The sequence below is a fragment of the Amborella trichopoda genome, chromosome 11 (assembly GCF_054954075.1).
Source record: "Amborella trichopoda isolate Santa Cruz 75 chromosome 11, AtrichopodaSantaCruz75HAP2 v2.0, whole genome shotgun sequence".
NCBI lineage: Eukaryota > Viridiplantae > Streptophyta > Magnoliopsida > Amborellales > Amborellaceae > Amborella > Amborella trichopoda.
In genome coordinates, this window is record NC_142346.1 from 41,730,706 (window position 1) to 41,757,858 (window position 27,153).

The 27,153-nt window shown below is 36.9% G+C and overlaps 1 protein-coding gene across 8 annotated transcripts; it reads right to left on the reverse strand.

Moving 5' to 3' along the window:
* Window positions 1-323: 323 nt before the first annotated feature.
* LOC18424673 (uncharacterized) lies at window positions 324-25,339 on the reverse strand. 8 transcript variants are annotated; one of them, XR_016044823.1, is made up of 12 exons: window positions 20,231-25,339; window positions 19,415-19,616; window positions 19,126-19,276; window positions 14,028-14,157; window positions 13,621-13,695; window positions 9,275-9,371; window positions 8,846-9,116; window positions 8,671-8,713; window positions 8,484-8,587; window positions 5,280-5,747; window positions 4,893-5,098; window positions 324-1,284 (listed from the first exon to the last, which is right to left on the reverse strand). XR_016044823.1 is itself a non-coding variant. In XM_088852370.1 (11 exons), the coding sequence occupies exons 1-11, from the start codon at window positions 24,882-24,884 to the stop codon at window positions 5,349-5,351; spliced, it is 5,673 nt and encodes a 1,890-aa protein (XP_088708496.1). In that variant the 5' UTR covers window positions 24,885-25,339; the 3' UTR covers window positions 4,745-5,348. The 8 variants fall into 8 exon arrangements, 4 of the variants coding, with proteins under 4 accessions (XP_088708496.1, XP_088708495.1, XP_088708494.1 ...); XR_016044826.1 differs by lacking the exon at window positions 324-1,284 and having other exon boundaries at window positions 4,745-5,098; window positions 9,275-9,365; window positions 20,231-20,299; window positions 20,747-25,339; XR_016044825.1 differs by lacking the exon at window positions 324-1,284 and having other exon boundaries at window positions 4,745-5,098; window positions 9,275-9,365.
* Between the last annotated feature and the right edge of the window lie 1,814 nt (window positions 25,340-27,153).

Below are 27,153 nucleotides of genomic sequence, written 5' to 3' on the forward strand. Positions count from 1 at the left end.
TTATGAGGAAAATCATGAAGGATTGCATAAGGTAAATACAAAATTAAAACCTCTCCCAATCTAGATGAGATGTAAAAGCATTAAAAACTGAATGAAGAGCTGAAGCAAAATAATAGATAACTTATAACAAATAAAAAAATAATTTAGAAAAAAATGTTACAAACAAACAAGAAGTTGAGTACACATACATCAGTAATAGACACCTACGGTCTACTATCAAATTTTTTATCAAAAAGAAAAAAATCTACAACAAGCCCATAAACCAGCTATACATGAATGATTATAGGATTGAGGAGCCAAAAAATGATGCACAGTTATAGGAATGAGGAGCAATGAGACCTTGAATCGATGAGAATTAAGGAGCAAAACAACATCATTATACGAACAAACAAAAAAAAAAAGTTAGAGAAAAATAATGAAGCACTACTAATCATCCATGAAAAAGGTGTTTGGACAAAAGGTGGTGTCACCTTTTGAAGTGGGATCCCCTTTTTATCCAGGCACATTGTCTCAGGTCGGCTGCCTGTTCTGGATTCATAATAGAAAGCAGGTTCATTAACTGTATCCGTTACCTAGAACCAGTAAGTGTCACCCCCTACTTAAAGCCGAGTGGAGAGTTCATTAAAGCTTCTTCTAGGGGGTTGCTTTGTTGTGAGAGTAATATGAGAATCAAGGGGTTTTCTTGATATACAATCTGGTCACAGGTGATAGGACTTTGCTTCCAATTGCTAGCAACATTCGAACGAGAGCGATGGGAATGGTTGTAGAGGCTTCGGTACCCTTTGATTACCGCATTACAGGTGGTTATGTTGGTGTCATCCCCATCAAGATTGAGACCTTCAATTCGAGATTGAGGACGTGGATTGTGATTGGTATGATGAACAACTTGGACCTCAGGTTTCTCGGTCATCATCAGTGTTTGTCGATGGATCGTTCGTTCCATTGGGTCTATGAAGACCAAGCCAATGTCTTGGGTCATCATCGGTGTTTGTCGATGGATCGTTCGTTCTATTGGGTCTATGAAGACCATGCCCATGTCTTGGGTCATCATCGGTGTTTGTCGATGGATCGTTCTATTGGGTCTATGAAGACCAAGCCCATGTCTTGGGTCATCATGGTGTTTATGATCGAAGGCCGTCAGTGTGCCATCTCCACTGTGCTCCCTTATACCGTAAAACCTCCTGGTATTGAATCATTTGAACTAGCAATTGGTAGCGAGCAGCTTTTTGTGGATGGTATTCTACATGGGGAAGTCATTCTCTTGAAATGTGATCACACGTCCCTCTGGTTTGAAATTAAAAGTGAAAGATTAGTTTTTGCTGGGAATTGTACTGATCGGACTTCAAATCGTGCTATTCCTCACGACTTTACCCTTGTTCCATGCAAGAAGATAAACCAAGTCATTTAAATTTTATATGAGGGGGCTCCTGTTTTCAAGTATGATTTATTGTTTTTGTTTTTATTTTTCCTAGTTAAGATGTGGAAGTATTAGTTGGATTAAATGGAAATTATGGAACTAAGGGGAAAGGTTTCCAAAAATGCTAGGCAGCCTTCCTGGTGCCTAGAACCTCGGGCACCCTGTAGTGAATTTTTATATAAATTTCAATCATGACTCATTATCATCCAAACTCTGCATGATAATGTATGAATATTAATATATTTTCAACAAATCAGATTTATCTGAATTTTCGGGTATTTTTACATCTAACCATCTCAAACATAACTAAATTATATATATATATAAAATAAAAAGAACATAATACCCTTGAAATACTCATTGAGGAAATATGGTCATTTTTATTATTTCTATTATTTTTAAAATTTTATTTAAGCATGACCCAGTGACACTCCCATACCATCAAATTTTGAGGTTAATCTAATTTTTAAAAAATTACTAAAATTCAAATCAGACAATTGATGGACTTTATAAATAATGAGTTATGAGTGAAATATTGCAGAAATTAACTCATGGACGTTTTAAATTGTTTTCCCCTCCCCTCTCTCTAGCAATTTGCATAATCTCTCTTCATCCCCTGTTCTTTTCTTGTTATTTTTACAAGTACAAATGGTCCATTTGGTAGTTTATCTCAACCACTTGGCAGTAGGGGTGGCAATGGATCAGGACCTGACGGGGGTTTATGTATTGGTCCAAGAATTGGACCTGGCAAGTCAAGCCCAGGTGCATGTGGACCCACTACGGACCCTTCCCAAATAATGCTACTATTCAAATACTATTTAATATATAATATATTATTAGTATTTAAATAAAGATAACTATATATTTTTTGCTATAATATTTAAATAATACATGAATATACTTAACATGACATTTAAATAATTTTGAATATGTATTTTTATTTTTTGAGTCGGGTCCAGGGTCCGGGCCCGGGTCCGGTCACTTTTTCTTTCTCTTTCTTTTTCTTTTCGTAAGAGTTCCCATGTGAAGTTGCTAATTCTCTCGAATTCATGATTTGGAGTTACCAACTATAATATGTTCAATTTGGTTCAATAAAAAGACTCCGCTGCTGATCGTGTTGACGACCATGACTTACGCTACACCCCACGTTCGAATGACCTACCAACACTTTTTTAAAAAAAAAGAAGGAAAAGGTTCGGCACGGAAAAAAATTTGCATATAAAAAATTCCTCATAATTTTCACAAGCATTTATTTTTAATGCTCCTGGAGTAGACCTCAAAAGTCGACTTTTAGGAAACTGAATATCAGTCTCCTATCAAATATATTGCCTCAGAGTAATGTTCTCCAACTGAAAAAAGACCAAATTTTGAGGTATTAATCTCCGCCAAGAAAATTCTTTTCTCAAAGAAAAAAAAAGACAAGAAAAAGGGTTTGGAGCACCTAAAATGCTACCAATGTATTGCCACTACCAAATTAAATGTATGCTGTCCATTTGTATGGGCTGTGAACCCAACGGACTCTACGATCTTTGCATCAAATTTTACTTTGCGAGAAAATATATCCTCTTAAATGCTCCAAATCTATTCTCGCCCCGAAACTCAAATATGTATTCTTCAGATCACATTTGGTTCGAATGAAATTTTTTTCTAGAAAATATTTTCACATGAGAAAATTCTCTCATGTAGTCATGTGTGGAAATATTTTCATACCAATTGATCTTAGTGCATTTTTTCACGCTAATCGGCAATTAATTGATGTAAAAATATTCTCACATTTGACCGCATGAGAAAATTTTTTCATATAAAAATGCTTTCTAAAAAACATTTTCATGCGAACCAAACGTGCCCACTTGGGAATATAAGGTTCGTCGGAACTTCAAGATCAAATCTTAAATCTTATCTTATCTAGACGATTAGGAGAGGTGATCATGAGTGCTTTTAGGTCCCTGCTTCATTTAAAGGAGGTTTATGAGGTAGAGGTGCAATATAGTGTAATGCTCCTAAGGACTTGTAAGTTCTCCCATACATACTCCACACAGATGCCTGGATTGGTACTCCATGTGGTTTGGATATCATCATCATCGTTAGCTGAGCTTTATCCCAACTAACTTAATGTGGTTTGGAAGTTAGAATATCGTACTGCATCATATGAATCTTATAGTGCTATGCTATTAGGAGGATCATCGCCACAATTCATGAACGAGGACCCAAACCCAAGTTCAGTGGGTATGGTTGATCCAAGACTTCGTGGGTCGATTTGGCTGGTCAGACAAAATACTTTCATAGAATTTAACATCAGTTAAAATATTGTAGAAAATTATTTAATTGTTTATAAGAGAATTACATATTGTATATTCGTAGTTATTACATCTCCAATTTGTTTTTTATTTGTACTCAGTTTTTTTAAGTGTTCAGCAGCAAAGTTTGCTAATTTCTTAGTAATTCGCTTGTTTTCTATTATTTGCAAGACAAACTCAAAAGATTAAAAACAATGCAAAATAAAAAGTAATGACAACTTAAGTCATTACTTTTGTATAATATCTCTTCATTGTATTGAGTTAATATGGTCATTTACCTCAATCATTTGAGCATGGCAAATGATAGCAAAAAACAGCAACACATTACTAGATTATAGAAATGAACTACACCAACACTTTTAACAACATTAGATTCATGTAGCCGACCACAAATAGTTGAAAAAAGACTTTGATGATGATGATGATGATGATATATATATATATATATATATATATATATATATATAGAGCACGTTGGAAAATAAAAAGAGGGAGGATGGTGGGCGATGGAAGGATGAAGACACATGAACTGGGTAAAGGATATCCACTAATTCCATGTATATTAGGATTTTCAAATGTTTTGGTAAACCTGCAACCCTACTCAAGAAGAGCCTAGTGATAAATTAGTAGACATTCAAGTTTAGGTTTCTGGAGATATCTTTTTTTTGAAACTGTTGACTCAAGATTTCTGGAGATATCGAACAAAAGTAACTGTCCATATAAACTTTTTACTTAGGAGCCTACCCCAAGGAATCTATAGTAAGAAGCATGACAAATACAGGTCATTTGGGTATGAAACAAGATGATACCAGAGACAAAGCACCCTCTTACCCTAGGATAATTTGTTTAAAAGAAGTAAGATCCCTCGGAGAACAGGAGTAAGTCATCACCAGTACTATTTAGAAAGGTAAACACTGAAAAATGAAGGTACATTTTCCATTGCAGATCATAGCTGTATTTGTGTACGATAAAGTGGATATTAACACATCCACACACACTCAGGGAGACAGAGAGAGAGTGAGAGAGATTCTTAGTAAACCAAGGTTCAATACAAAAAGCGATCTTTATGACAGTGCTAAACAATGGTACAGGATAAGGATACTTTTCATGATAAACTAATATACAATAAAACTTTCAGTCACTCTAAGCAAATGGTACACAATGGAAGTTATTCTAACCTCATATACAATGCATTCTCCCAGTTAGTGATGCTACCACTTGAACTGTTGAGTGATAAGAGTTGTGACCCATGAAGACTCCCCGCATGATCCCATACTGGCGCCAAGGCTCGACTCATGGAAAAGCTTGCCACAGGTGCAACCCAATCCAGTAAAGAAGCAACCACGCGAAAGGCCCATATGAGTGGGAGCAATCACCCGTACAACTGCAACAAAATTAAAACCAAGCTCTTGCTCAGGTTGTTACTACTGAACATAGAACAAAATTTAACACAACAAAGATCATATAACTCCCTCTCTTTTTACACCACATATGCCAGTAAACTAATGAGACATGGAAGAAAAGACAAAAATGTCCCGATGCAGCAAATCCTATGCACTCTGTACACTGGGCCTTTTCAGGAGTCGTTGCATTTCTATTCCCGGTAGAAGTCAGTTTGTTGGGGTTGTCACATATCATTTTTCTTGGAAAAGACGAATTGGTTTTATAAGATCATCAATTGGAGAATCTGGATCAGAGTCTCGAGCTTGTGTCTGTATTTCCATTGCATCATTCACTTCGTTAATTTCTTCACTGTCAGAGTCAAGGATGCTGATATAGTCCGCACACTTTCCTTCACTGAAGAAGACATTGCCTCTACCGTTTTTGGAGGAGCAGTTTTCTGAAATAGATTCACTTCCACCAATTAACCCAGAGACAAAATAGCGATTCCTAGGTTCTTTTTGGGCCTTCTGATGAGTCCCTTTGCTGCACTGCTTCTTTTTCTTCGGATGATGAAGCTTGCATTCAGGCCTCTGTGGACATGCACCAGTTGCCTCAAACAGGGGACAGACATATGTGTGCTTCTTATTGCACTGAAAATCAAGAGAAGGTAAAAAGAAAGAGAAACTATCAGGTTTTCAAAGAGGACCCTCTTCCAATAACTTTTGTTAAAAAAAAAAAACTGTTAGCTCACAGCAACTTCAGAGATCAAGTAAAAAAATAAAAATAAAAGAGTACTTGTTTGGCACAATAGAGATTGAGAAAAATGTTCTCGCAAATGATTTTAGGATAGCTATTCAAACAATATTGCAGACCATTTCTGCTTTAAGATAGAATAAACAAGAACTCAAAATGTTCACAACCTCAACACCTCCTGATAATTCGAATGGATTTATCCTCCCTAAGTTTCCCCTAGCATGCTCATCATTGTCTTCTCCAACTCCTTTTGACCCAACCCAACATCCTCAATCTCTTAAACTTCAATGTAGAACCCTTCTGAGTGGATTATACAAATAAACTTCTTTTCAATCCTTTTATCACAAATTGCCAATCTCTAGGGCTTTTATCAGATCAACCTTGGCAAATTGTGACTTTAACAATTTCACCCCTCATTTTTGCTATACATGTCATAATTTGTGGAAGGGCACTTTTGGAATTCACTCCATCAAAAACTTATTTTTGTTTTAAAACACTATTCGACATTTTTTTTTTTTGAGGAAATGATTAACTTTGTATTTAAAGTATAAAAAAATTACATCAAAATGGTGCTAAAGACAGCATCTCACATGTTGGGCGCTCAGACAACAAAAATATACAGTTGAAGGGGGGAGAATATAGTACAGAAAAGGAGGTAAAACGAGAGTAAAAACACTGCAAATAAAGAGAGAAACGAGGGTTAAGAATACAAAAGCAAAAGTCAGCAACCCAAAGGTGGGTGCTCAGATTATGAAGTAAACACTTGAAGAGGGGGGAGAAGAAAATACCTACAATGGTGAAAACTTATACTAGGGTCGAGGAGAGACGAGAACTAGAGCGAACCAAAACTGAAAATTCAACTTGTACTTGAGAAGGCCCTTAGGATGGTGCCAGCTCGAGAACGGGACAGGACTTCAGTGGCTTCCCAATATTGTAGTGGGTCTTCAAGTTCACCTGTCCAAGGTGTCAATGCCGCAACAGGGAGAGGGGGTCACGAGGGGAAGAGGGGAGAGGGGACGAAAAAGAAGAGTGGTTAAGAGAGGGATGAGGGGTGGGAGAGAGAGAGAGAGAGAAAGCGATGGAGGAGATGGGGGAAGATGGGCTGACGAGAAAGAAAAGAGGGAGGGAGGGAGGGAGGGAGGGAGGGGGGGGGGGGTTTAACGGAGAGGGGAGAGAAAGGAGCGGGAAAAAGAAAAGGTTGAGAGCGATACATAGAATTCAGAGCGTGAAAGACCACAAGCAAAGGGGAGATGAGGGGAAGAAAAGAAGAAAGGTTAAGAGAGGATTGAAAGGTGGTGATGCGGGAGAAGAAGGGCTGAAGAGAAAAATGTTGGGGGGGCAGGGGGATTGGGGGGTTTGGTGAACAGAGAAGGGAAGGAGAGAGATGAAAGTTTAGAGAGAGAAGGGAGTGAGAGAGAGAGAAGGTTTGAGGGTGAAAGACAGCGTACAGAGCATGAAAGACAGCGTACAGAGCGTGAGAGAACTTCTTTCTTTTCTCTCTTTTTTTTTCCTTTTCTTTTTTTTTACACTATTCAACTTTTGTTTTTTTTATCAACTACACTATTCAACATATTGATTATCTAGAACAACATATTACAAGTCATGAGATATTGTTTTTATGAACATCAAGATCAAAGTAGTTTAAAGAAAAGAAGTGATTTTGGAATTGAATATCTCATGTTTAAAAGTAAAAAAGAACAAAGAAAGATGTCTTTTGTTTTTTTGGTAGTTCAGTGGTAGGATTCAATATTGGGAATAGTATTGCAATAGTCAACAACTCAAACATCTTAACCAACCCAACCATGCCTAAAGAAAAAGAAAGATATGGCTATTTCAGACACCCATATCTTGTAAGCAAAGATCTTTTTAAAGGCATTAGAAAATGCTCATCCTGCCTGTCTGACACAAATACAGAGAAGGTTACTTCTATTAATATCCATAAACTAATAAACGCAGCGCGTTAAACTAAGCAATTGCTAAGGCTTCGTAAATAAAAATAACACTATTTTATATAAAGTTATTGCTGCGAAAGACATGATCATAGCAGTGAATCCCCATTGTATGCGGGCCCTTGAATGTTATGCACGCCTCAATTTTGGCCGGGCATCGACTTGGACTCCGCCCAATTCACTTGGACTTGACATGCTGCCAAGCTGGAACACCTCCAAAATCCGTGGGAATGTATGAGTTTAATTTATATATAATGATTTAAATTTGACTAAAACAATTATAATTGATCTACAATTAATTTTGTACATACTTCTTATTTTTCATGTCTTTTCAAATTTGTCACTTTTTCAGAGAAAAAGATCACAAACTAGGTTTTCTTTAGAAAGTCTATTCAAATTACAACTGTAAAAATGATACATGCAAATATTACAATAAAACCAACAGAGAACAACAAACAGCGCATCCAAGTAGCCGGCCAAACACAAATCTTTTTATAAGAGTGTACCAGCTGTGATATTGAAATCCCAAGACCAATATATAACTCAACATCAATTAAAGAGATGAAAAGAATAACTTGCATATAAAATAATGATGATGCATTTTTCACAGCCTAAAAATACATAACGACATGCACAAAGTCTCCCATCTAGAGTCTAGTAATTGTCATGCAAAATATGGCATACCTCATCACCATCAGCACAGTAACCCTTGAGAAATCCATCACAAACAGAGGCTTTTGGGTTAACATTTACATGCCTATAAGGACATTTCTCGTTGGTACACATGCCTGTCATGTAAATTATTAGGGCTGTTCAAGGAAAAGCTATACCAAAGCATCGTATAAAAACAAGATGAGAAAGTCCCAATTACTTTCGAAAAAGTATAAGCAGTCTGGCATCCTCTCTGGAATAACCTGCAAAGTATCACAGTACGAAAATATAAGGCTGTGCCATTTTCTGAGATTCTATTATTGTGGGCGAGAAGGTAAATCATGATACTCATAATAGATCGTGAGAATCTGGAATCGCCTGAACATCCAATAAACCTTGTGAGTCAGCATGCAATTAGTACGGGAGCAGCATCCTTTCAGAAACTTTGTGCAAACAGCTACCTTCTCAGGATCATGAATATATGGACATTTACCACCTTCCTTGTTACATTTGCCAAACCTTGTGAAAAACTGGCAGTATTGTTTTTTCCTTGCCAAGCGTGTTCTAACAGTGTGCAAACTCCACCGAACTTTTTCATTTGCCAAAACACGACTCATTTTCTTTGGATTTCTAACAAGTTTGTTACCGTTACCAACTCGGATATATCTGCACAAGAGAAATTATGAATGCCACCTCTCATATCATAAATCTATTCATAATTCCACATAACAATTTTGATACATCAAATCATTTTACATAGTGAATAACATCTATTAGGAGCTCAATCAAATAATTGGCTTAAGTAAAAGGATGCAAACACTTACTCATCATTCCCAATCAACAATCTCCTAGGAATAAAACTGGTCCCACTTACAGCTCCTGTTGAGCATTCAGCTTGACGTGATGGTTCCTTGTCTGTATCTAACATCCAAAGATCCAAGATGACAAAAAATATTGCAACTCGACATTAAAATGAACCCCAAGGAATTATTGAATACAGTCCGAACACATGAGCATGCACTAGATTTTATGGCCTTTTTTTCTTATCATACATGAAGTCATGGTTTTATTGGGTTTTAACAAAATTAAAGATTGAAGTGTCAGGAATTGACAGAATAAATTTCTCATATATATATATATATATATTCACACACGCGCAAGCGTCCATTCACACGCACACACAAACATGGAGAATACTTGCATACACTGCTCAGCTAATTTCCACAGGGGGCCGAAAACTCCTAAAAACTTACTATAGGTATTTGTATTTTTGAGATAGTTAACCTTCTTACTATAGGTATTTGTTTGAACTCAAGTTCTGCACATTACTGTCGTGAACTCAGTGAACGATCTCAATAAATAAATAAATAAAATAAACTGATTTCTTTAAGAAAGAAAATTTGGTGAATGCCAGTCAACCATTTTAGATCTAAGACACTAATAACTCAAATCGATATATTTTCTTTTCTTTTTAAAGAAAAAAGTTGCTAATATGATAATGATGAGAGCATCTACAAACTTTGGGATAAAAAAAAATCCCCCAAAGGCTGCAATCTAACACCACTTTTACTTTGTGCAGGTAAAAGGGACAACATGCTCCACTGGAACAATGAAGCAAGCAATGAAACTATAAAGAGAACAGTGAGAACAACACCAATGTTTAAGAAAGGGGGTGACCACCTAGGATACCCATTATCTACCCGTTGCACTATGTCCCTCTTATAAAATTTAATACAGGGAAGAGAGAGTAGAGACCCATCATCTATCCCTCGCTCTATCTCTCTCTATATATAAGTAACATAATAGTACTGCAGTATAACTATTATATATAACATAGCATTATAGCACTATAATATATTACTATTACTATCTATAATATTATTATATACTATTTATAAAATATATTAATGAATACAATATATACATATACATATATATATGTCGGAAGAAGAAGAAGAGGGGTTCAAGGCACGAGGCACCCCTAGAGACACCACCAGAAGAAGAGGGGTTCAAGGCACGAGGCACCCTTAGAGACACCACCGCCCTAGGCGGCCCCCAACCACTAGCCAATGTACCTAGGGCCTTGGCAAGCCTAGGCGCCAGGGTGGCCCACCTTTTTAACATTGAACAAAATTACAGGCTGAAGTGAAGTAAGGACCAGTTCAGTTTTTGTAACAGAAATATGGAAAACAAAGGAACAAGGGATAATTTATGGACGAATGGTTAGCACACAATGAAATTTAGTATACAAATTAAGAACAGCCAAGATTGGTGCAAATAAACTACTTCCAAATGAAACATCGACTACTATGAGGTCCATTTTGTTTTTCTTATCAACTATAAAGAACTTCAATCATTTCTAAAGTATAATTGATCTTTAATCAACGGAAGATAACACCTAGAAGCACATGTAAACAATTGACTTTCATCTGTTTTGATAAGCTTCCAAAAGATTCCATGAGAAATACAAACAAAAAGATTGATAAATAAAAGATTTTTTCTCCTTTTTTTTGGTTGTAAGGGACACAGGTTTCTCCAGTCTGGAAGCAAGTATCAACAACTTAACCATCAAGCAAGGTGACCAAATCCCCGAGAAATTACAAATGTAGACCCAAAAATAGTCATGATTTTAATGTTCAAGACCTGGAATTTTCTAGGCTAGAGAGTACTCCAGCCTTTTCATAGGTCAGCAGTGGGATTTGAGCCTGCACATTTAGTCAACAACTTAACCATCAAACCAGATGCCCAAACCCCAAGGCAAATTACACACTCCTACACCCTAAAATAGCCATGATTTTGTGCTCTAGTCACTGCAATTTCTAGGCTAAAAAGTACCAACTCCTTTTTAAGTTCCAATGGAATCCTATGGCTGTTTCATTCTTTCAACCCAAAGTAACACGTCAGAACTATAGGAATTGAATGCGTCAGAACTATAGGAATTGAATGCTACAAGTAGCTCACAAACAATAAGCTACAAGTCACCTCAAGTTTTTAGTACAGTTGAAATGAAACCATTTTTCAGCCCAACTAACATAGCAAGACATGGGCAAAATGGTTTATCTCAACCGTTCTGATACAAGGAGAAATAATTAAAATAAAAATAATACTAAAGGGTGAGAGAATATAACCTCTCTCGGGATATGCAAATCTATTCACAAGATCAACTCTTCACTGAATCACAAAATTCTCTTCCTTATCTCCTTATTTTCTCTCACTTGAATCTCTATAAGTCTCCATATCTCCTCCTAAATTTTAAGTCCATAAAAATAAGACTTCATTAGGTAAGCCCAAGTTACCCAATATATCTTGAAAACCTGACCATGTAGCCTAGCTTATCCTAAAATCCAACCTTTTAACCACCTCATAAAAACTCACGCCACACCCGCTCAATTCCTAAAAAAAAGTAACCCATTAAAAATAATAATTCCTTTTTTTTTAATTGCATCATTCTCCCAGGGTTGGGAGAAGCTCGACCTCGAGCTTGAAGCCAATCGAATAATTGGTGATGTAGTGCCAACGTGCGTCTTGTTACTTTTTCTTGAATAAACCGATTCATCAAATACTTCATGCTTATCTCGAAGTAGAACACTGAGATCTCGGACGCAATCGTGATTTCTTTTTCTTTTTCAAGTTCCCTGTAAAACTTGGGAAGATCGAGTTGAATACCAAGATCATGTGGATACTCCTTAGGTCGTGGTTCTTGCATCACAATGTGATCGTCACATTCTGGATCGGCACCCGTAATTAGTCATGGGCCTCAATTCATCTCTACAACGAACTCTGGTGTCGGATCTTCATGGTTGCGAGCACCCTCTTCACTATGAACATTGTTCTCCAACCGTTGTAACCGTTGATTCATTTCGCGAACTTCCTTTCGAACATCATCCATGACTTTGGTCAAATTTTCTAAAATTTTTCTCAGGCGATCATCCATAGCAAGATTAGCTTTCGATGGCATTGCAATAACTGGATCTTACTTGCTCTGATGCCAACTGATGCAGGGAGAACAAAATAAGAAGGCTCTAATAACAACTAATGCAGGGAATGATGGAGGGAGAAAGTTATATTTGAGTCAAGAATTTGAGTCTTGTGAAAAGATCTTTTAGGGGGGGCTCCCTTGCAGACTTTGAGAGAAGGTACATTCTGTCACCCTTTATTATTATTTTTATATTAATTATTTATTCCCCCATTTTCCCTGCATCACATTCCTTATTTAACATGTTCGATATCCACAACAATAATTTCACATGATTATTTGCCTAAATTAAATCAGAAAGACAACAAAAAATGGGCAAGGAAACTCCCTGATATGTTTTCCAAGACAATCGGAGAATCTTCAGGTAAGTGCAAAATTTGAAGTCAGATTTGTGGAGAGATTCCCAAACAACCTTACAAGTTACAATACCTTCCCCCTCCCTCTCTGGATGATGTAATTCCTGCTATCATTTGTCCTTCTAATAAGGCTTCCAAGGTACAGAACATGCCCATAAGGTTTATGTTACTGAAGGGAAGTTCAGAGGTCAGGCTATGTAGGATATAAAAATAAAAATATTCACAGAAAAGAACCTGGTGTATAAACCAGGGGTATTTTCTGCTCTTCAAAACATTCTGAATTTCTTGAATGAAAAGTAACCTGATCATGAGAGGGACAAAATAACAGGATACAGAATATCATACATTCTTCACCTTTGGAATTCTAACTTCTTACAAAAGAAAAAAAAAAAACTCATATTCAATCAACAGAGGTTCCACTGTGTTGGAAAAATCTTTGGAGTAAAAGCTGTTGTAGCACATTTCAGCCACTAAGTAAATACAGATTAAAGGCTTCTTTTGCAGGAATATGCTCCTTCACGAAAATACATCCTTGATTGTTATCCCCAAAAATTCATTCTAAGACTACGTGTGAGCAAAACTTTCTATTTGATGTACATCAAGCCAAACTGCATAATGATTCGAAAAGGGAAGGGACGGTTAAAGGAGTTGAACTCAATCGAATGATGACTAGCAAAAAATGGAGTATAAACCTCTCAATCACAACACAACAAACCCAATGAAATACTTTAAGAACTTCATATAGGTCATCAAAAAAAAAAAAGATAAGAAAAAGAAGTCCAAAAGAAAACACAAAAGGAGCATGTTACATGTAATGTTGAAAAACACAATGAGTTACCAGAAATTCTCAGAAGGGTCTGCCTAGAAGAATCCATTTTGTAATGAACTGAACCAATGCGGAAAATACGCTCCCCTGTACATAATTCAATAGTGTTAAGCAACTAATCCAATTAGATTCTTCCTTTAGAACAAAGAAGACCAATTAACCAAACAGGAGATTATGTCAATCCATTTTGTAATGAACAGAACCAACGCAAAAATACGCTCTCCTGTACACAATTCAATAGCATTAAGCAACTTATCCAATTAGGTTCTTTATTCCAAACACAGAAAAACAATTAACCAAACAGGAGTTCATGTCAATGCCTTACACCGCTTGCCAGTACATTTACAATAATTAGCATTCAAGGACCAAAACCATAAAGTAGCCACGATAATGGTGCAGTGTCAATGTCAAAGACCTACCTGGGCACAGTTCAATATCTGAAATTGCCTCGCAAGAGTTATGCTTCTTATCTTTTGCAGAGGTAACATTTCTAAGAGATCTCTTCTCTCTTTTCTTTCTATCTGAGGCAGCAACAGCCAGTGTAGCTTGCTACAATCAAGTGTATACAAGTAAAACAGTGCATACAATTAGTACCAATCATGTAGTAGAAACCAGCATATCTCTAATCAAACAAATTCAGTTTTCAGCATTGATGTAGGTCACTACAGCTAACCCCATATCATTAGGATAAGGCTTGGGTGATGATGATGATGATGTAGGTCACTACAACATAGAATACAGTAAGCCAGTGAAGAAAGCTAAGACGACCAAGAGGAACCCAGGCAAATCATTCAGTCTAGAGAAAGAGTCATATTCGCCTTACGGAAACAAGTCAAGAACCCAATTAGGATAAAACCCATTTCTCTATCAGACATTAAGAAAACAACAAATGTACTATAAATGACAGATAGTCAACAAAAGCAAATTTTTTTTTTTGAAGGATTTAAACTAAGCAAAGTGGGAAAGGCGGATGCCATACATAAGCAACCATTGCCAAAATTAAACCATTGTGAAAGTTCTCTAGAGGAGAGTTAAAGAACGCATGCTGCTTAGTATTCATCGTGATTAAGGAGGCTTCGTGAGTTAAGACATCCTTGGGGGTGCTTGGACTGCTCATGAGTTCATTGATGCCCACTAGAGGCCTGATAAGCAGAAAGTGATTCAATGATTGAACTTGAAAAAGCCATAAAACCATATTGATTTTATCCTTTTTGGATTTCAGAACTTATGCTATGACAATTTGACTCAAAGCTACATGGGTCGTCGTGATGCACAGGTTTTTCTCAAGAGCACCTTACTTGCTCATGATAAAAGGCCACCAGAAAGATATTTCAGACACTCAAGTGGCATGAGAAAAGGGGATCCCTTACCCAAGTTTCCATGTACCACTATGGTTGACACGAAAAGGCATTTCCCTAGGGCCTAGGCTGTTGAAGACTTTAAACTTGGGAAGGTGTTTTGCTCTAAAAAATTTGCTTATGATAAAATAAGTTTCAACAGGGTATCAATCAATGCAATGCTTGACCTTAAAATTCTTGCTAAGATGCTTCAGCAACATTTCCAGACAGACGAATATCGGGCAACAGATGTAAAACTAATGTGATTGAGTTTGGTGTTGACCAGGGTTTTAAAAATCGACAAGTCGCAACGGACTCGCCTGAGTCGACACGGGAATCGGTCACCCCGTGTCGATTCTTCTGTAAAACCGGGAATCGCCCGATCCTAGTAGAGAATCAGCGATTTTGAACAGTGAATCGCTCCGATTACGTCATAAATCGTGATTCCAGATGCTGATTACATCATAAATCGCGATTCAAGTCGCTTAGTGACGTCACAGGGCGAGTCCTTAACTGAGGACATTTTCGTAATTTTGTTCAAAATATCACTGCAGATGTACCCTTTCTCTCTATCGTGCAAACGTTAAGGCTTTTGTAAAGGCATTTATACCATGTAAACTTTCTCCAATTCCTCGATGTGAGACTTGCGCTAAGTGCTATTATGTTCAAAATTCATTCAATATAGGTAATTATTGTAGAGAACTCTTTAGCAGCGCGCGAAGGGCTGCGGTGGTTCGCAACAGTGTTTCTAGGCGTGACGTCCCAAGTTCGAATCTCAGTTGCGACGCTATTGTGCAAAATTCACTTTTTGTCTTCATAAAAAATAATAATAATAATAATAATATCATTAAAAAAAAGAACATAGGTTTTTACTTTTGTCTTCAAAAAAAAAAACTTAAATGAAGAAAATAATATCATGTAAAAAATAAAAAAATATAAAGTAATACAACAAGCAAAAAAAAAAAAAGTCATATAACATCTTCTTTTTTTTCTTGTCAAAAAAAAAAGGTAATACAACAAATATCATATTTTCTCGTTAAAAAAAAAACAAGTATTTCTTGCCAAAAAAATAAAAGATATTTCTTAATACAACAAATATTTTTTAATACAAACTAGGAATAACTGATCTAATTATAAGTTTTATTTTTATAATATGGTAAGCTTTAACATAAATTTAGGAATATTAGTTTTAAGATATGACTCATACACATTTGAAATATTTCTCTGTCTAACAATCTCTTCCATTAAATTTATTCTAGAATTCTAAAAAATTATATTTTTTAAATTTTAAAGTGTTATTTCGAAAATTGATATGCATTCAAATAATTTCTATATTGATAATCAAATATTTTATTTATTTATTTATTTATTTGCATTATAAATCTTGTAATGTATTATTTTTCTTACAGTTGTCAATAATAAATTTTAAATTAAATGATATTATAAAATTAAATTAAATGATATTATAAAATATTTTAAATTTGTTATTATTTATATAATAAAATATAAACCAACATTTTTCGTTGCAATATATAATATTACAGTTAGATAGGTTGTAATAATTTTGGATTATAGTTAGTTAGGCTGTAATAATTTGGTTCTATTTTTTTTAGTGGATTAGGGTTTTCCACCAATTCGAGATTTTCATGGCCATTTTTCATCGATTTAATCCATTATTTATTGTAGTCTATGTATGATTATATACTTTATCCATGGTAATTCTATGTTTTTTGTTTTATGTGATGCAAATTTAATGGTTAACATAAGTTCATACAGGGAAAGAACATCTTAATTATTCGCAAATTGATTAAAAATGAAAATTAATAATGTAATACCTGTATTTCTTATTGGATTCTTAAAAAATAACATTTATAATGAATTTTCATAATTTTTTTGAGCGGACCGATTCTACCAATTCCCGATCCGGATCACCGATTCACTGATCCGGATGGGTTTTTTAGGTGCACCGATCCGTTTTTTAAACCACTGGTGGTGACAATAGCTGTGTGGTACCATTGGGGGACCCTAACCGCTATTAGCGGTTAAAGAAAGGGCAGTACTAGATATAACAAAGAGCTTAGGATCCTAACTAAAGCTTGGGAGCTAAATATCAATGAAAGAATCTCACAAAATGTTCATCTATATTTCTATGTAAAGATACTAAATGTTAGCAGATGTTTAAAAGATGTCTCCCTGATTCCCTGGAGATAAAAGGAAATTTCCCAGAGACCGGTGACGACTTTTGTCTGATGAAATGTGTACATTTGCCAACGTTAAGCAATATGATGACAAAATTTAGAAGGGTGTAGACAAGGGTTATACAGGAATCTAACTTGTATTCCTATTAATAGGATTCTCACTTCAAAACAAACTAATCCCCCTCAACAATACAAGGGAAAATTCTCAACTAATATGATTGCAACCCTTAATGAAAAAATATAACCAATACACAGGACAAAAGTATGTCAACATACTGTAGGAGTGTAAAATCTGTAACCTTTTTAAATGTTTTCACTAAGGGACTGGTAAAGCATTTTCAATTTCAATTTCAATTTCTTGAAGTTATTCCCACTCTTGGGTTGAATAAGGATTGTTATACTTAGCTTCAGGATAATTTGAGGGGTTCAAAGTAGTGTTTAAAAACTTGGTTCACTAAATCGAGACTCAGACAAATCAACTTTGCTTGGGGCCTATCCCAAGTCCCATTTACTCAACAACAACATACTCAACAACAACAAAGAAAAAGTTAAAAATGAGAACAGCAAGGCTTGGTAGAGACTTGCTGAGTCTTCAAATACCCTACAAGACCAGTAGTTTTCATGGCCTCTTGTCCATCAGAAACTACAATGCATTTTCATCTTTTCCAGTAAATCTTATGGGCTATGGAATGGTGCCTCATATTATTTAATTTTTTCTCGGCTTTTTTATGCTCTCTATAATTGTTGTTTTCATCTGTTTTGTCATTTTTATGATGTTTCTCTTCAAATTTTCTAAGTAATCAAACAAGACTATCCAAGTCTGAATCGCAAGCCCTGAGCTGGTCAGCCAGGGGGCTCAACTTAGTCTGAGTTTCAAATATTGGTTCAAACGAACCCCTTATAGCATATGCATTAACATTTGGAGAAGCTAGAAGTCACTTCTTAATTTGACTCTCCACTAATAGAAGACATTGAAATGGTCAAGTGGTCAGGCCAGCCAACTCAGTTAAAATCTACACCAATCAATCAGGTCTTTCATCTAGCCTTGCTCCAGCAAAAACTACTGTGAATCAATCTGAAACCCCATCGAATCAAGTTGACTGAATTGACTCTTAAGAGGACGGCTGGTCACATTAACCATGCAGCTGATAATCACATACACAATTGTAATTCCTTGGCATTTGGCAGATATTAACAAAATTAGAGGCCTCGACATTCTCTCTATTTGGAATTCTAAGAACACAGAAGCAAATGCTGGAGTTTCAGAGGTATATAAATCAGATATAAGCATTTGAAATTTTCAGCAAAGAGTGAAATTACATTCAACTGTTGTTGGTATAAGTCTTTTACGTTCATTTCTTAATGTATTTCTAGGACAAAAGATAAGAGAGAGAGAGAGAGGGGGAAGCAACTTGCCCACTAATCTACTTGAAGTCGTCATCTCTGCAGCCATGTCAACAAATGTCAAATCAACATGAACATTTAAGTCATTCAACCAATGTAGTTATTTTGTTTAAACTGTTTGAGCCGATAATTCTGAACAAATAATATGACCATTGACAAAGTAAATATTACAAGTAGTCAGCATCCACAATAGACAAGCGAAAAGAATAAAGACAAAACAGTCATCCATGTCATGAAATAGCACGCTATACCAAAAAGAACAGAACATAGCTAACTAAAAGCTAAACTGCTAAGCAGCAAAACCAGATCATCCAAATTAATGGAAATCATCAACCATTACATATTTCCAGTAGGTTTCCAATGAGCTGTACGAGATAAACACATCAGCAGTTAGCGAATATACATCAAAACAGGTGCATGCAGAATTTAGGAACTGTTGGATGATAACTTGATGAAACAATTGCTAGTGTATGCGGATAACGATTATTATCTACACCAAAACAACATATAAGTAGCATGTTACTAAAAATTATGTCCATGTTACATGTGGGGTGTCTGTGTATTAAAGAACCACAAACCTCATTAGCCCGTTTTGAGCGTCTCTCAATTGATTTGGACCACTTCAGATTGGATCCTCCAATACTGAGAACACCTGATTTATATAAAGAGAAACCACTCCTTGATCTTGTATAAACTGTATCCCTCTTTCGCAGAAGCTGCAGTTTCTTGCTGAAAATTTAAAATACAACAATGGCAACAACCATTCAAAAAAGTCATAAGATGGAATTAGGTGACATATATTTACATGCCACAATAAAGAATGGTGTGTGACTGAGTTAAGGATACACTATGAGCCAACATGCAAACCTGATGAAAGACCAGGAACTCTTGTTTGCAACTGTCGCCAGCCTCCCATTTCTTGCAAACCTTCTGCTTATCATTCTCTTCCAAGGAAATAGAGAAGGCAGAACCTTACTTAAATGCAAGGACGGGGTATCCTCCTGCCATGAACGTGCCCCATTGAGGGTCCATACCCAAGAGGACTTTGAACGAGTCGACATCTTGTTCCCTAAACCAGCAGAGACAAAAAACAACATCACGACAACTCTGAAATTCACCTTATCAAGATGAAAATTAACACACACAGGATAAAAGAATCAAGCATAGATGCATATGAGAAGGAATGTTCCATCCTCGACGAAGTCAATGCTTGATGGACAAGAGAACTTATAGATACATACCAGAAAGAACATTGCAGGCATCAAAACCTAGGATAGAATCAAAATTCCAGAGAAGTAAGAACTACTTAGGAAATGGGGCCTGAAGGTACTATGATTCTGTTATTTTAAAATATGCCAGTCGTATCAGGAACTGTGGAACCCTAAAAGCATACGCATGAGGAGTATTGAGGTTGCTAGAAGAACTCCAATTGAAACTAATTGCACAACAAATCTCAGTATTCTTTATAACTGAAACTTAAACAAAATGAATAATAAAAAGATATTGGATCCACTTGAAGTATAAGATCTTGCCGAGTACACAAAAATGAGTCTATATATTAATAAATTGCTCTTAGGAATCTACTTAGGCATCTGAACTAAATAAAGGAGAAGAGCAAAAGCACCACAAGTTAATCACTACAAGAATCAGAATCAAGCCCTCACTAAAGAAGCTAAAAGAAACCTTTATTTGGCTTTATGTGAATGGAATTTCTTGGATTTTCAGTAAGCAGCTTAGGAAGGCTCTTCTCCTCTGCACCAGAAAAACAACCATCATCAGAAGCATCAGAAGCATGAGCATTTTTATTCACTGAAGCATCAACACTCCGGACAAGCTGATTCTTCTTCCTCTTGACATAGGAATTAGGTAGAGGAAACTGCGATAGCGTCTGAGTCTTTTGATTGTTGTTTACAGATGAGCTCAATATATTAGTTTTGGGGGCAGCAACCAACTGATTCAGCTTTGGCTTAATATATGTCATCTGCTTGGGTGCAGAGGGCTTCAAGAATTCTTCATTTGAGAAACTCCTCCCAGTCAACATTTTGCTAACAAGCAAATCAACTGGTGAATCTTCAGCATCTCTGATGGATTGCTGTGCATAGTCACTCTTAAGTCCACTAGAATCTGATATCCTAGATGTTGCAATACCTATACCAGTTGCAGAAGAAGTCAAATAGGGAGAAATCTTAGGAGATTTACCGGTGGAGCTCGATGATTTGCCACCTTGGTTCAGAGGAAGTATATTCGGGCTTTCCAAAGTTGTATTACCAGTTCTACTACCAGCCAAAGGATCTGTAGTCCCTTTCTTGGTCTCACAACTTTCACTGTTCTTGATGTTATATCTTCCCACAGGTAAGGACTTCTTATCCAAGGGATTTCCCACTGGCATTGTTAGATTAGCAAAGACTCCCTGACCAATTGATGATGCCCTGCTGACGGTGGACATAGCAGCTGATTTCCTCACCAGGCTGTTTCCTTTACGAATATAAGAGGTACTCTGATGCCTTTCAAATTTTTTTGATGCCTGTTTTCCTGAAGGAGCGCCAATGGAAAGAATAGTTTGTCCTTGTAAAGCAGAACCAGAAGAGTTCTCAGTTCGATGCCAAGTTCGAGGCCTCATTATATTACTTGATGACCGTGATGCAAAAAATGCCCCTGCCAAACGAGGCATCTCTGTGGTCTGGCGTGTTTTGTTGATCATTCCTACGCCAGTTTCTTTCAGATCAGAAACCCTTGCCGGCGCTGAAACAGGACGTGAGACGTTCTTGGTCCTCACTTGGTCAACGAACTTACTATGATTTTGGTTTTCACCACCAGTTTCTGCTTGTGCACCCAAATGACAAGAAACCACCAAATCATTGGCAGTTACAAGCATACCACTATCAGTTTTTAACTTCGTTTGAGGATGATGTGGGTTATCCATGAAATAGCTTTTGTCATCACAACCGGAAGAAGGCTTTTCTTCTGTCCTTATAATTGTTGCTTCTGAAAATGCAGGAGGGGAGACTGAGAATTCCAATTCAGGGGTTTCTGGCAAGTTTTCAAAATCTTCCCTTTCAAAGTGCTCTGCAATAGGATCCTCGCTTTGAGACACACAATTCTTTGTAATAACATTATGGCTGTCACTCTCCACAATTTCATGGCCCAAGTGCTTCTCTGGACCTGAAAATTGGATTTCTGAAGATGAAACATACACCGGCTCAGGTGTCATTACTTGCAATTTCAGTGGATCGAGGCAGTCATCTTTAACAGAATGTAAAAAGCTTTCATCATTAGATTCAATTGAAATGAAACCATCCTGTTTATCAGTAGCAGATGTCTTCATGATACCATACTCACTACTCTGTTGATAATCACAATTTGGTTCTTTGCGACCTCCTCCATCCATAAGGATAACAAAGTTGAACTTATTGCCACCATCTTTATCCTGGGATACTAAAGCATCTTCCACAACCATAGCACTGGGATCAAATGGATCGTTTCCATTTTGCTTCAAATTTGCATCTATAGTGCAGCATTCACCAACATGACCTCCAACGGTGATTTCAGGAACAAGACCTAGATCTCGGATCTGCTTCCCTACTTCTGTTCTACCCCCTTCGGAACAGCTGAGATCAGAACCAGAGACTACAATGTTCTTTTTCTTCCTCCGCTTTTTCTTCTTCTTCATCTCTAACACCTTCGCACAAGCATTACCATCAGCAATAGCAGGAACTTCTAATCTCATTCCACTAGGATTGGGATGATCAGTAGACCCATTTTGCAATACAGTTGCAGATGCTGTACGACCTTCACCAACAAGGCCTGCAGCAGTGACATCAGGAACAAGACACAAGTCTCGGACTCCCTTTCCTCCTTTTGTTTTACCAACTTCAGAAACCATGAGAACGGAGTCAGAGACTATAGTTTTCTTGTTTTCCCTCTTCTTCTTCTCCTTCTCTTCCTCCTTTACACAGGACTTTCCATTGTGAACTACAGAAGGCACTAGGGCTAATGTCCCCTGGGTATTCAGGGCATCGGATTTGGGTATAGTCAAGAGATCTGTAACCATCCTGCTGTCCAAATTTTCAATTCCTGACGCCTCATGGTCCAGAGTCTTTTTTTCCAGTGCATCTGACCTCTGTGGTGCAACTTCTACATGGGTTTTGCTGGTAAGGCTTAATCCATCAGATTTGGATATCACAGAAAGATCAGTGGCCACTCCATTGTCCAAAATCTCAAGTCCAGACTTACAAGGCAACTCTTCAAACTCCAAAATCATATTGCCGGATGTAACTGTCTGCTTTGGGACACTACCTACATCGGTTCTACTTGTGAGGCTTAAACAAATAGAGGTGGATGCAAGAGAAGCATCTGTCCCCACACCATCAGTCAAGATCTCCAATTTGGACTTGCAAAACGACTCTTCAATATCTAGAGTCCTATTTTCTGGTGTAAGTGACCTCTTCCGAAGAACTTCTAGATGGGCCTTTTTACTCATTAGGGTTAAAGCATTTAAGTTGGATGTAACAGAGAGACCGCCGGTCGCCCCATTGTCTGACATACCAACTCTGGACTTGCAAAGGGACTCTTCAATACCCAGATTCCTATTTTCTGGTGTAGCTGACTTATTTGTTGTAACTTCTTCATGGGTTTTACTGCTCAAGTTTGAACCATCACATTTAGATTCAACAAAAGGATTTGTAGCCACCCTATTGTCTGCAATCACAACCCCTCGCTTGCAAGGCAACTCTTCACAGTCCAGTGTCTTATTTTCGGGTGTAACAGACCTTCTCATTGCTCTTTCTACATGGATTTTACCGGTGAGGACTTCAAGACTTTTCTGTTCAGAATGGGATACAAGACGTTTGCCTTTCTCCCTAACATTATTTCGTTGAACCCTAGAAGAAGCATTACAATCTTCGACTATTTCCTTCTTTTTTCCAGATCCAACTTGCTCTGGGGTGCTTATCGCCAAATCCCTGGTTGAACAGTCATATTCTTTGTGTTTATCTATTAAAGCATGATTATTATCAGTGTATTCAAACGTACTAAATTCTTTAGAAGAGGCATTGTCATTTTTCTTCTCCAAAGCAATCCTATGGCTGAATTTTGCAAACCCCCCATTTTGGCCATCTATTAAACTAAATCCATGGCTACTGTGAGAATGCTGACCAGAATACCTCAATGGGGAACCTCTTGTTTCTCTCTCTGCAAATTCACGGAAACTGGAGCAAGCTTTGGAAGTAGAAGGACTTTGAAACGAGTCTGAAAACCTGTTGTTCTTGTCCCTTCTCCGAGAAGAATGAAAATGATTCTTATCCCTCTCCACACACTTCATATTAGAAGGGGACCTTGAACGACTCCGATGCTCAAAATCCTGTACCCTAGAATCAAATTGCTCTGTTCTGAATCGCTTTTCATAATCTTCCGAAAAATTCCGAGGCCCAGGACCCTGTGCCCTAGATTCAATTTGATCGGCTCTGAATCGCTTATCATAGCCATTTGCCCAACATTTCCTAACTTCTTCTGAACTCCTCGGAGTTTCAAAACCCTGCACCCTAGAATCAAATTGATCAGCTCTAAATGGCTTATCTAACCTGTTTGTCCAACCTTCCCTAATTTCTGCCGAATTCCTCGGCGGTTCCAAACCCTGTGCCCTATAATCACATTGATCAGCTCTGAAAGGCTTAACATACCCATTCGTGCAAACTTCCCTAAGCTCTTCTGAAAAGCTGCAAGGTTCAAAACCCTGGGCCCCAGAATCAAATTGATCAGCTCTAAATCGCCCATCATACTCATTCATCCAAGAATCCCTAACTTCTTCCCCTCTATATCTCTTCCCAAGCACACCAATTGAACCAGTGTCTCCACTTGGTGGAGGCCGATAACCTTCTCGATAAGGATCCAAACTGTCGCCATGCCCAGAAGAACAGTTACTTTCCCTACACGAAAAGTATATATGCCCTTCCCGATTCCTATGATAACCATGTTCTCTAGCCCTATCCCAATCTGAAGCTGATGTTCCATGGCTTAAGCCCTCAGGCATCTGGTTTCTTCCAATTGACCCTCTTCTTTGGCAATATTCATCCCTATATCCAACGTCTGGACCATGGCTTGGAGGATTGGTTCTATGACCCCTTTCGAATACCCCAAGCAAGTTATCAACGGGTCGTTCCCCCACTGCCCTAATTGCCCTAATTCTAAGGTCATGGGGGATAAGGTGCTGTGCCTCGGCATAATTTTGACTGGAATAATGGCGTGGCTGTGTGTGAACTCCATTAAAGGTGGCATTGTGGTGGTACCCATGATCCATATTAGAGAGAGAAGAAGAATACCTGGAAAGGAGAGGATCCATTGAACCAGATCTTGAGAAAACTCAGTCCCAAAGCTCAAACAAACACTTACTAGTTGCGGATAAAAAGAAATGACGAAATTGAGCCCTAATTTCGCAAACACTGATCTTTAATTCCTCCTTTCTTCGAATCTAGCAGAAGAGAAGAAGAACAATCCGGTGCAACGGAAACCTAACCACCTATCTTCCATGAAAATTGAAAACCCAAGAGAATAAGACTTGGGGTTAAGGCGGCTGCGAAATTCAAATCAAATTCGTTTGCGTTTTGATTCTGATTCATTTTGAAATAAAGGAACGATTTCTTTTGTCCGTAACGAAAGGGCAGATTCCCACGTTCTCCGCGTTTACATCTATGAAGTCAACGGCGAAATTATCCACGAAATTACGGTCCGAAATGATAAATGATTTCGGCCATCTTGATTTTATTGTACGTGTCATTTCTCTTTGTGGTAGAATTTTTGTTTGTCATATTGAAAGTACCCCTCAAGTTTATAAGTAATAGATTCCAGGGTCTACCCAGAATCTAGGGGTCGCACCTAAACTTAAAAGGCTACAGTTCGCATACACGGATGCATCCGTAGCGTGGATGTGAGGTGTGCCTTCAAATTTTATGATTGTATATAATTTTGATGTAAAATATGTTTAAGATTATTTTAAAATTTATTTTTATATCTTATTATAAAATTTTAAATTTTAAAAATAGTTAAACATATGAAAATCTTACAAATGAACGGTGTATACTTACAAATGTTGTAAAATGTACTATGAGATTTAAAATCTTTTTATTTTCATGGTCCTATTGAAATGATCAATCTAAAGGTTTTTCAACATTAAAAATACCTTTTTAGATGATTTTTGAGGTGCATCCAGAGCTCTACATTATAAGGTTGCAACCTTATGTAAACTTTTTCCAAATTAAAATATCTATGGAGTGAACTATATTTAAATGGGGTGGGGGTTGTATAGAGCCTAGGCTCTAAACAATCAACTTAGAGCCTACCTTCAAATAGTATCGAGAAATGTAGTTTCAATACTGTAAATCTTTGTGATAGCCTTAAAATATATTTTCACCTTTATTTATAAAGTTTAATGCTTCAAAAATAGTATAGATCAATAGATCTATGAAAGCTTGAAAAATCTTTAAAATTGACGGTCCAAAAATGTGTTACAAAAATATACTATTTCCAAAACTTGAAATCTATTTTTTTCTCATGTCCATGCATCTTGATGTCGAGAGGATCAATTTGAGGATATTTGGACATCAAAACAACTTCTAGTGAAATTTTTGTGATAAGCTCCAATTTGTTTGTTTAGAGCCTCGGCTCTATATAAACTTTTCCCATTTAAATATATTTTATATAGGAAAGGGTTGGACCACATTTCTGCATGTGCAGTCCAAAAAGTGTAAAACATCCATCTTAAAGATGGATGCAAGTGAAAAGAATAAAAACTAATGATCCAAATATTATCTTGCTAGAATTATTATTTTTAACATTTATTTATTTTTTCATATTCATGATCTCCATGTTAGAGATTACATGTCTTAAAAAATTAAATCTTAAAATACATCTCAAAAATAGATTTATTAAGAGGCCAGCATTTCTAGCTTGGCCATATAGAGACCGGGTCGTTTTATATAGGGTGTCGTTTGTATAGAGCCTAGGCTCTAAACAATCAAAGTAGAGCCTACCTTCAAATAGTTTCAAGAAATGTCGTTTTAATATTGGAAATCTTTGTAATAGCCTTAAAATATATTTTCATATTTATTTATAAAGTTTAAAGCTTCAAAACTAGTATAGATCGACAGACCTATGAAAACTTGAATTTCTTGAAAATTGACTGTCCAAAACATGTTACAAAATACACTATTTTCAAAACTTGAAATCCATTTTTTTCTCATGTCCATGCATCTTGATGTCGAGATGATCGATTTGAAGATACTTGGGCATCAAACGACCTCTTCTAGTGAAAATTTTGAGATAAGCTCAAATTTGATCGTTTAGAGCCTAGGCTCTATATAAACTTTTCCTTTTATATAAAGGGACCCAAAAATTATTACCGGATTTGGACCTAAAGCCAGTTAGATCCGTTTGGACCCCCACTCGAATAGTGTTCGAGTCCAATATTTGGACCCGGACCCGGACCTCGATTGGGTCTATTCCTCAGGTCTTGAGTTGGGTCTAAACGTTCGGTCCGACCTAGGAATCGGTCACTTTATTATGGTTTTGTATATATATAGGAAAATGACCAAGTCTAGAAGGGAATCAACTGT